The sequence below is a fragment of the Lacerta agilis genome, chromosome 16 (assembly GCF_009819535.1).
Source record: "Lacerta agilis isolate rLacAgi1 chromosome 16, rLacAgi1.pri, whole genome shotgun sequence".
Taxonomy (NCBI): domain Eukaryota; kingdom Metazoa; phylum Chordata; class Lepidosauria; order Squamata; family Lacertidae; genus Lacerta; species Lacerta agilis.
Window position 1 is genome coordinate 26,361,324 of NC_046327.1, and position 11,453 is coordinate 26,372,776.

At 45.1% G+C, this 11,453-nt stretch overlaps 1 protein-coding gene across 1 annotated transcript in view; it reads right to left on the reverse strand.

Moving 5' to 3' along the window:
- Positions 1-10,600, reverse strand: part of WDR3 (WD repeat domain 3) — a 28,118-nt gene extending 17,518 nt beyond the window's left edge. The window contains exons 1-10 of the mRNA XM_033173939.1: positions 10,524-10,600; positions 7,777-7,980; positions 6,970-7,179; positions 6,154-6,272; positions 5,626-5,704; positions 3,430-3,525; positions 2,471-2,581; positions 1,503-1,604; positions 1,279-1,376; positions 428-532 (exon numbers count right to left, since the gene is read on the reverse strand). Of these exons, the coding sequence (XP_033029830.1) occupies positions 428-532; positions 1,279-1,376; positions 1,503-1,604; positions 2,471-2,581; positions 3,430-3,525; positions 5,626-5,704; positions 6,154-6,272; positions 6,970-7,179; positions 7,777-7,947 (1,091 nt within the window). The 5' untranslated portion in view covers positions 7,948-7,980; positions 10,524-10,600. The remainder of the gene's footprint in view (positions 1-427; positions 533-1,278; positions 1,377-1,502; positions 1,605-2,470; positions 2,582-3,429; positions 3,526-5,625; positions 5,705-6,153; positions 6,273-6,969; positions 7,180-7,776; positions 7,981-10,523) is intronic.
- Positions 10,601-11,453: the final 853 nt, after the last annotated feature.

Below are 11,453 nucleotides of genomic sequence, written 5' to 3' on the forward strand. Positions count from 1 at the left end.
GAGGATTTTATTGCTCCTGACCCCTCGCAACACAAAAATCACTCTCAGCAGCCAAAATTGTCATTCATTTAAATAGCTCCTCCACCCTTTGTGCCTTACTACCTAGAATTCTCCCAGACACTTGCATCATGCCACCTATTTCCCAACCCCTCAAAATCTACACCAGAAGAGAACACAAGCTTTAAAAAAAGCTCACGCACATGTAACTATGCTTGCTCACATTTATCCTGTATAACCCTTGGCTTCTCTGAGCTCTCTCCTTTCCCTCTCTTGTCTCTTTTACTGTTAAGTGCTCTGGAATTTGTGTGGTGGGGATTTGAACCCTGGTCTCCCATGTCATAGTTCAACACTCTAACCATTACGCCACACTAGCTCTCTTTAAAGAGCATCAAAATTATGAGCAACACCCTTAATACCTTGAACTCACTTGATTTTAGAAGAAGCTCTGATGTTAGTGAGACGCTGAATCTTGTCTTGTAGGCTGCACTCCACGATGATATCACATTCTTCCTCCTCCACACCTGACCTCTTCCTAGGAAAAACCAGAAAAATGAGACAAATGTTAAACTCAACCTCGGCTTGAGTCAGAAAATAAGAGCAAAAATGCACATAAACAGGATAATGTCATGCTAGTGACAGCTGGCAATTCTTGAGCCAAACTCACCCTCTAGGGGGTGTCAACTAACTCCAAAGTGCCTCTTCCCTTTGTTCTCCTGAAACTGCTAAGGTGGAATTTGCTTGCTCTTCTCAATCTCTCCCACTATCCAATATATTTCAGCAAATTGGAGACTTCCCACCTCTGCCAAATCCTTTACTACTAAACAGTTATCTGCTTTGTTTTGTGCAGCGCTAAGAGGGCAGAAGAGAGCTGCATTGCTGAGATTTTCCATGAAATCCCCAAAGCTCCATCTCAAGGTGGCTAAGTAGATTAAAGGTCTTGTAACATAGCTGTTATAGTATTATGCAGCAGTGTTGCACCATCAAAACTGACAAGGCCTTCCACACACAAGTCTTAAGGGGAAGGATTAAAGAATGCATTTTAAAAAGCAGTAGATTAGAACTTTATTTTACCGAGCAACATGTAAAATAAATAAACTGTAAATTTGTGTATTATACACAAATTATTCCAATTGCAAGTGTAGGATTTACTCATCACAGATCATAAAGCTACATTCAAAGCCCTTTGCATATGACAGGACACTTCCATTCTGACATGAATCAAGCTCCTTATTAGTTCTCAGCATAAAAAAATAAAATGTATTGCCAATATTCATTTACTTGGCTTTTTTCCTTGCTTTCTTCATCTTCTTCTCAATTTTCTTGCGAACCTCTTGTTCGCTAAGGACATAAAACACTTCCAGGACAGAGTCTGTTCCCTTAGAAAATGATAACAAAGTCAGTTGCAGGGCTCTCTGAACCAGAAATCTCTATAGAAAAGTTCTCAAAGAAGGTAGGAACACCTCCCCCCCCCCCCCGGTTAGTTCCAAAAGCTAGTGACATACATGGCAAGCGAGAATCCGCCCTGTGCGGTCAGTAGCAAGATTAACAACTCGGTCCCTTCCTTCCCGCATGACAGAACCAGCTTTCACGCACTTCAGGATGTGCTAAAAACAAACAAAAAGAATTGAAAACAACCATAGTGCGATCTTTTTCAAAAAAAAATAAAAAAATCACCAAAAGCGTACATCAAAATAGAATAGTAATTCAGGACAGTATTGCAAATAATTGGTACTAATACACCATAAATGGCGTCTTTCAAGAGGACTCCTAAAAGCACTGATGGTCTGGAAGTCAAACATTCTTCCAGATATATACGAGTATCAAGAGATGTTCAACCCAGCACTGCAAGCCAAAGTAAGTACACCATAAGAATGGATTCCCAGACTCTCCTTCCACAGTATAGTTTGCTCGCCTCCAACTACAGCAAAGGCAACCAAGGGTCAGCGGCCAGTTACAGAGCAGATATCTCGGAATTGTGGGTCCAGGAGCAGTCAAGTCTGTTTAAAGCAGATCAGCTTCAGAACTGAATCTAAGAATGCATAGAATGACTTTCTAATGCAAAGAGGAACCAACATTCTGACAGATTCTGCACCAACTTGCCAATGCATTAAAGGAAAGCATTTCTATGGAACAAAGATTACTGCTAAAAGGGGGGGGGGGCAGGTGGTCTTGTTTGGGGAGGAGACTGAACACCCTCACCCACATTGTAAGAAATCCTTAGGGCACCAAATGAATATCGTTTGAATCCAACCTGACTGTCCATCACAATTGTGTATTCTTCCCTTCAGAGATTTTAGTTTTCTTTTATATGAACACATGTGCACAAGTAACACAGAAAACGTACCCAGTGATAACTAAGAGCACATTCACCCTTTGTATGCATTTCAGATGGGGACATTTTAACAGATTTTAAATATGTTGAAGAACACTCATGAATGTTGAATCCCTAAGATCACGAGCAGAAAACTACCTCATCCTCCGTCTCATCCTGATCGTCTGTCCTATCCTCTTCAGAAGATCCTCCAGTGTGCTCTGCAAGCCCTTTGCTTCTCTTGTACTCTGGCTCACTTTGGTCTGGTTCCTGTTTATGGTGCCAAAATTAGTAAAATACATTTAGAATAACAACAGGGCTTCACTCTCTAACTTCCGTTTTCCCTCTTGCAAGCCAATTCTTCATTCACTTAACGTTTTAACAGGTGCAGAATGGAAGATATGCTCGCACTTGAAAGCTAAAGGATAGGCAAGTGCTTGACAACTGAATTAGTGAAACAACCAAAACTGAGCATTGGGGCAATTAGGCATAAAGCATGCTGAACAGACACTGATTTCCAACAGTGCTGTGCCCACTGAAAACAGAAAGCAAGTCACTGTTATTATGCCACTTCTCACAGATTCACCTTTTGGCCAGCCAGTGCAATCCAATAGCCAGCTTCATGCTGCATGCGGCCTAATCCAATGAAGCAACAGGAAGGAAATGAGAGGAACCACATGGTGGCCGAGTAATCTCTGAGGCATCTCCAATTGGTCCCATATTGTAACAGGGAGTGTAGGAGGAAATATAGATGGCTGCTTCATAACCCAAGTTATTCCTTCAATTATAGTTACAGATTCCATGTTTAATTCCTGCAGCTTTGCATCTACAAAGCTTTATTTATTGTCCAAATAAAGACAAGGAAGTTACTTTTTCCTCAAAAGGTCAGCGTTAGAACTTCCTAGGCCACTTTTAATACAAGAAAGGCAGCGGTATAGTCAAAGGACTATTGTAACAAGGCACAGGAAATTTATTATTATTTGTTTACATTTACGTCCCACACTTCTGCAGAGTGTTCAAGGAGGCAACCAGCGATACAGAATACAAATAAAGGAATAATATAAATTCCATAAAAACAAGCAGATACAAATGTTATGATGGAAGTGTTATGCTCTTACCTCCTGGAAATAGCTGATGTCCCATGCCCGCAATTCACTGTCAGCAGAACCGGTGATAAGCAGCTTTTCCTCAGAAACGATAGCTAATCCCCACACCTAAATGAAAACATGTCAAAGGGCTTCATTATCTTTAATTAGGATCAGCCCCCTCATTAACAGCAATAAATAAGTAATTCAAAACCAATTTGGATTCCTTGTGTTTGTAGGATAAATATCTAACTAGAGCTACTAAATGAAAACAGGACACTTTCTGAGAAGTAGAAAAGGGGTCCTGTAACAGCTCTGGAACTGCCCTTTCTTACAGAATTCAACCATCCCAGACATCATTTGGACCCCAAAATGGAAGGAATGTTTTATAGATGGTGAACCCCCAGCACCATGCCTTTCTTGGTCCCTACATACTAGAGTTTGTGCCTGGCTTCCAGTGCTGTACCTTCTTTCTGATCAGGGTTGGTTGCCCTGCCTAGCAAGGTCACTGTGCCACTAAATGTCTCCTCCTTCCTCCTTGCTGCCATGGGCTTTTAGATGACAGAAATAGCACAGGAATGAAGCTGCACAATGCCCTTATGCCTTGGAGTAGACAGGAGCTAACTGGGTAAGGACTCCATAGCTGTCAACTTTCCCTTTTTTATGTGAAATTCCCTTATTCCAGCACCGTTTCCCATTGCAAAAAAGGGGAAGTTGACAGCTATGGCCGTTTCCCAATGCAAAAAAAGGAAGGTTGACAGCTCTGGTAAGGACTCCTTCCACTTTGGCAGGGGGGGGGGGTCTGTGGAAGCATAATTTGAATTGGCCCTTTCTACTGGAGAAAGAGGAAGACAGCCACACAAGAGATACTGTCCCCTTGCTAAAGGAGGACAGATTAATTAGTACTGCTTTACCTAAGAGATACTAAATGAAAATATCTTAAAGCACACACCATCACAGGTAGGAGCCATTTTACAGGTTCCAACCTGTAAAATTGGTTGGAACATTTATTTATTTATTGAAAATACAGTACCCGGAAGTCTAAGGCAGCTCACAGAACAAAACCAGAACACAAAACACATAATCAAAATAAAAACAACAACCCAATAACACCCCCTTCCAACATCCTACTACACTTTCTGGTTCACTGACTATTGCAACAGCATGCTTTCCTTTATGTCAGAGAAACAAAATGAAACATTTGCACAACAAAATTTGTAGACCGGACCACTAGGATACATATTTTAAAACTACACATTTTAAATGAAACTGGGGGAGGGAAAGGATAAAACTGTGTGGATCCTGAGATTGCCATACTTGCCTTTTTATTTATCATTGATTTTATCACACATACGATAAATGCAATACTTCCCCTCAAAGATGAATTAACAATAGAAGCAAATTAACTACAAGGGGAGCTAGTTTATCAAGATATGTAAATTCAATTCAAAGGTGGTATTCTTCCTACTGACAGTGTTTCAGAAAGTCTTATGATCCAGAATGCGGCAGCTAGACTGGTGACTGGGAGCGGCCGCTGAGACCATATAACACCGGTCCTGAAAGACCTACATTGGTTCCCAGTACGTTTCTCAGCACAATTCAAAATGTTGGTGCTGACCTTTAAAGCCCTAAACGGCCTCGGCCCAGTATATCTGAAGGTGCGTCTCCACCCCCATCATTCAGCCCGGACACTGAGATCCAGCACCAAGGGCCTTCTGGTGGTTCCCTCACTGTGAGAAGCAAAGCTACAGGGAACCAGGCAGAGGGCCTTCTTGGTAGTGGCGCCCGCCCTGTGGAACACCCTCCCATCAGATGTCAAAGAGATAAACAACTACCTGACATTTAGAAAACATATGAAGGCAGCCCTGTTTAAGGAAGTTTTTAATGTGTGACATTTTAATGTATTTTAATCTTTGTTGGAAGCCACCCAGAGTGGCTGGGGAAACCCAGCCGGATGGGCGGGGTACAAATAATAAATTGTTGTTGTTGTTGTTGTTATATGATGCATCTCTCAGATGAATTAAGGATATGCTCATAAGTACACATTTAGTTAGGAATAAATTCCGCAGTTACTTGGAAAGTAAGCTCAATGAGGCTGACTTCTGAATTAAACATGCACACAACTTCTTAGCCTACCTTGCGTAAAAACCAAAGATAGAGAAACAGGGAAACAACAGTCATGACTTTTTCTGCATAATCTTGTTATATGAACTCCTGCATCCTATTTACCTCAGTACGGTGCCCAACCAATGTTTTGAAGCAGTGCTGTGTATCCAGGTCCCACCATTTCACCAGGGTGTCTTTTCCACTGTCAAAAAAAAAAAAAGATAGACAATGAATGGCAACAGTTTCACCCTGCTTAAACTTTTAGGTTAATATTAAACACTCTGGGTCAAGCATCTCTGTTCTGTCGTGGCTACCATATGTGTACAGAGTATCAGTCACAGTGTGGGAACTTAGAGTTTCAAAGGTCAGCATAAACATGCATTACAAAGTGGAAAAACTAGAAAACAGGGCCATGTACAGCTTAACTTTGATGAAGCACACAATTCCTTCATTGGGAGTTTTAAAGCAGAAGTTGGATGGCCATCTGTCCTAGATGCTTTAATTAAGACTCCTGCATTGCAGGGGGTTGGACTAGATGACCCTAGAATTCTATGATTCCCATCTGAAACACAACCCCTCTGAATTTTAACTATCCCTTCAGAACATATATTAGCAGGTTTGCCTGATGTATTCTTATCTGAGCACCTTTACCTGGAAACCAGGATATTCTTCTCCTTCAAAAGGACCACTTGTGTAACGGCATCTTTGTGGCCCTTCAGCCGGTACAAACCACTCTCATTGATCACATCCCAAATGATGACATCTGTGTCCTAGAAGTAGAAGGAAACTGAGAATGAACATATGCTACTGCCTTAGCCATGCTCATTATAAACCAAACTGAGCAAAGGATTCAAGGTATAAAAAAACAAGCAAATACCAACCTACAATTAACCTCACTGTATTACCTCACCCTTGTCCTCACATTTTTAAAAGAAGAAGAAGAGTTTGGAATTGATATCCCACTTTATCACTACCCAAAGGAGTCTCTCAAAGCGACTAACATTCTCCTTTCCCTTCGTCCCCCACAACAAACACTCTGTGAGGTGAGTGGGGCTGAGAGACTTCAGAGAAGTGTGACTAGCCCAAGGTCACCCAGCAGCTGCATGTGGAGGAGCAGAGACGCAAACCCGGTTCCCCAGATTACGAGTCTACCGCTCTTAACCACTACACCACACTGGCTCTCAATAGCCAGACACAAAAATATTAACAGGCTAGATACTTGATATTTTTATGGCCTTCTTTCTTCATTGTATCACCTTTTCATGGCCCTCAAAACAATTTACAATGAAACAGAAATTATCAATTATGACAATGATGTTCTGAAGCTTCAGGGATGTTATGTTCAACCAACACACCAGACCTCATCCACTACATGCCACGTACCTAAATTTGAACTGCATTATCAACAATCAGTTGACAAACTTTAGTTACATCTATTACCCACCAGTTATCCAAAGAATTTCTAACCTTTGATCCTGAAGCCAGTCTTCCTCCCAGCTCATCATACTTCAAGGCAGTAACAGCAGCCTTATGACCATTGAAAGTAATATTTCCTTCACCACTTAGGAGACTGAATACATGGATTGATCCATCCTCATATCCAACAGCCAAGTGAAGACCATCTGGGGATGGGCAAAGAGCAGTAACCACCTGCTTTTGGCCCTGAAGGATGAGAACCTGCAAGGTGAAATACAAGAGACCATTGTCATAGGGTGTGGCACAGCCATGCTCACCTAGAAAAGGCTGGAAGGGCACATCTTTTAATTAAATATATACTGCAAGCCTTAGGGCTCATAACACAGATTTATTAACTACTGTAAACCATCATATACTCAGAGCAATTTAAAGTGCAGGGGTTCCTCCAAGTCTGCTAATACCTTATTAAAAATCGATGTTTCTGCTATTTTGACTATATAATCAACACTAAGAGAAATACATTCTGTATTAGTATACAGCAGATAAATAAAACGGCAGAAACTGCTAGCAAGAAAAAGATTACCACTGAAAGTGCTCTAAAATGCACTGCTATAATATCAACTCTTATGGCTAAATTCAAGTATTTCTATGCAATATGGATAAGAGGAGTTCTATCAAGTGTAGGGAATGGCAATAGAAAAATGCCAAAAGAGCCGCCTTACACCGTGCCATCAGCAGACACCATCACAGCTCTGTGTGACCATAGCAAACAAAAATACATTCTTATACATGAAATGCAAGAAACAGGACACCTTGGATTATTGCACATCCGTTTCAAATGCTAAGCAAGTTGCTCACCTTCTCTCCTTTCCGAGTATCCCAGATGAAAACATGCTCACAGGCTGGCACTGCTACATAACGACCTTTTTCGCCCCGCAGTGTCACATAGACAATATTGCCTTTTTGGCTGGCAACCACTCCAAAAAGGGCAGTGCCTGTGTAACGCAGATATTGCTTGGTAAGCCCCATTGCAGAGGTTCGCAGGTCTTTGCAGAATCCAGTCTGGACAAGAAGGGGATGAGTCAAATGTTAATTCTGAAGCAGAAATGCAGAAAATGAGTATTGGCAATACTCTTAGGCAATGGTTGTTTTCCTTCCACCTCTTAAGAATTACCATAAAACATTACTTTCCATGGTATTTGCAGCATTTCCTGCTGTTTATAATGGATTACTTGTACATATACTTCTAGCAGTACCTTTAGGATACATCTGAGCAAATGTTATCTACGCATACAGTCCAGGTCCATTGGAACTAAACAATTTCATTTTCCCGGGACACTGCCAAATAATAGCTCAGTTGGTAGAGCGTGGGACTCTTTAATTTCAGGGTCATGGGTCTGAGCCCTACGTTGAGTAAAATATGCCTGCATTGCTGGGGGTTGGACTAGATGACCCTCAGAGTCCCTCCCAGCTCTACAATTCTATGATTTAAAAATCACGGAATCATAGTATTCATCTAGCCCGGGGGTCAGCAACCTGCGGCTCCGGAGCCGCATGCGGCTCTTTTACATGGCTGCCGCGGCTCCGGTGCTCCGGGGCGGATACGCCTGCCCACTTCTCCAGCTGGCAGCGACCGCCCTCCAGCTGGCCGGCGGCCCGCCCTCCGGAGGCTGAGGGCACTGCTCAGGGGCATACCCAGGATCACCTGGCCTTGAACAGCAGGGCTCTGAGGCGGTGGGGACGCAGTAGAGGTGGTGCAGCTCAGCCGAGGGCTCTGGCGGGGAGCGCGCCTGAGGCGCGCACGCTCCTTCGGGAAGAGATGGAGCTAGGCGAGCGGGAGGGGGAACTTTGAAGACCCCGCCTCCGCCTCCGAAGCAGGCGCCCATGGGAGAGGCCGCCCCCGAGCCTGCCTGGCGGGACCAACCCTGCCCAGCTCCGGGAGTCTTCCTAGCGTGGGAGGTGGCCTAGGGGCGGACAGGGGAGCTCCGGGGTCGGCGGGTATGTGGGACCCCGCGGCATCCAGAGGCAGCTGGGAGGCGGGACGGGATGGGGGCAGGAAGGGGGCCTTCAGACGCGTCCCCGCACGGGCACTGGAGGCCAGGACTCTTCGGCTGGGTCGTGGGACCGCGGGGGAGGGCTGGCCGCAGTTCCTCTCGGAAGGCTGCTGGCTGCTGCGTCGAGGCGATTACGAGGTAGGCAGCTGCGGGCTGGGCCAGGGGCGGCGGGCAAGGGGGGAAGCCCTCTTTTTAAAAATGGTTGAGGAAGCGGCGCCTGTTTCCCTGCCGCTGCCTCCTTCGCTCCTGGTTCCGCTCGCAGCCTCAGACCGCGCTCTCGCGGGCGCGCGTCTCTCTCCGCCCCGGAGCAAGGCCGGGACGTTTTGCAGTTTTCCTCTGTCCTGAGTGTGTGTTAGGGGAGCCTTGACAAAGCACCTGTTGGCGTGGAAGAGAGGAGTCCTAACTTGGATCTGTGTTCATGTGCAAAATCTATCGCCATTGTCATTAAGGGGGCAGGGAACTCCCCTAAAAAGGTTTGAACACTACGAACTACTACAGCCACCTGTATGCAAGTCAGCACAAACATCACAGGCTTCTCTGGTGCAATTCTGTGCTTTATTTAGCAAGAGAGGAGGTTGGAAGAGGTGAACATAGCCTCTGGTCTGGAATATTAAGGGTAAAAGACACTAAGATTATTGTAAAAGCCAGCAGTCTTCAATAAGACATGGGACAAACATTTAACACAAGTGTGCAGTTGAGGACTCATTTTTTTTTTAAAAAAACAACAAATCAAATATTTGTATGCTGTTGCAACCCACCTTGGATCAGGTTGTGACCTGGTAGTGGTCCCCAGGGTGGATAAAAATGAATGATTTAAATAAATAAATAAATAAATAAATAAGGATTTTTTTTATTTAAATCGGATTTTTTTATTTAAATCGGATTTTTTTAAATTTAAATCAGATTTTTAAAAATAAAATGCAGTGTTATATTTGTTTTAAATGTCGCAATGGTTTTGCGGCTCCCAGTTTTTTTTCCCCTTCGGAAACGGGTCCAAGTGGCTCTTTTGGTCTTAAAGGTTGCAGACCCCTGATCTAGCCCAACCCACTGCAACACAAGAACCCAATTAAATCCAAATCAGGCAGGTAAACGGTGTCAATTAGCAACACCTTACTCTAAGTATGTGACCTGGAGAGCCAGTAGCCCTGTTCACATGCTACTTGCATGCATGCATCTGTACTGATGGTGGAACAGGGCCACACTTTCAGCCCCATCCTCGCTGTCAGGTCTTATTCCTGCAGCATCCATATTCAGCGTGACTGCCCGCAGACGTATTCCAATGCACGGACCCCAATTCAGGCACAGGCATCTGCCGCCAATACGGACTACCTATACCCACGAGTTGGAATTTCTCTCAGGAAACACGCAAAGAGAAGACCCGACGGCGAGGGTGACAACTAAAGCACCCCGAGCTCTACCGTCCACGCGGATATGCCCTATACGCGGGAAACGAGAGAAAGGCACTCTGCACTGGGTCAGAGACACTCTTTCTGCGCTTCCTCGGCGAGTTCAACAGCCCTAACCGCTTCCCCGCCCGCTCGCTGTACCCACCGTCAGCTGCAAATTTATTTTCCCCAAGCTTCTGCGCAGCACGTGCTCATCACCGCGGAGCTCAGGCTCCGGGAGTGACTGAACATCTGAGGGAACGGGGAAGGAAAGGGGAGCCGCGAAGCGTCACCGGAAAAGGAAGCCGCTCAAAACTACGAAGAGATAAGAATTTTAAAAAGTATAGAGACACACTGATGTCGTTGCCTGCGTGGGCAGCTTCCGGGTTCAAAACAGGAGCCTTTTCAGAGTCCTAGGGTAGTACAGTACTGTACTAGAAACTCAGTCAATATAAGTCAGTGGGGGGGGGGCGCTTCTAGCTGCCTTGAGATGTCTTCCACCAGCCTGCTGTGTGCAACGGGATTTGGGCTCTGGGGGGGGGGCAGCTTGGCTGGACCGAGTTTCATCTAACCCGCAACGGGACTGCCTTGCAAGGCTGTTGTGTGGGCCAACCTGCACCTGGTCCTCCAGCGTGCAATTATGCCGTGGCATCGGCAGAGCTTTTTTTTTTTAAGGCACAAATTAGGCAAGTCCGAGAGGAGCCCTGTCTTTGATGCTCCCTTTCCACGTAGTGGTGGGTGGGGGAGAGCAGGAGCGAGAATTCAGGGCGTGTAAAAGAAAGTCCTTCTTGAAGGGAGCACACAAATCAAACTCATACCGCCCCCGCCCCCCACGTTTGTTCACTGAATTCGAAACCGACACTGAATATTGAGCACTCAAAAGGGGTTTCTGGCTCGCACTGCTTGAAAACAAAACGTCCCGGGGGCTGCTTTCCCCACGCTGGGTAGAGAGAGATCCCCGCATTGCAGCGGGTCAGAATAGATGACCCCGGGGCGACCCTTCGGTTCAGCGCCGCCGGTCGCTTCAGCGTGGTTTGTTCCCCACCTCACTCCCGTCCATGTGGCATGCAACCTTCCTTCCTTCCCTCCTCCCTCC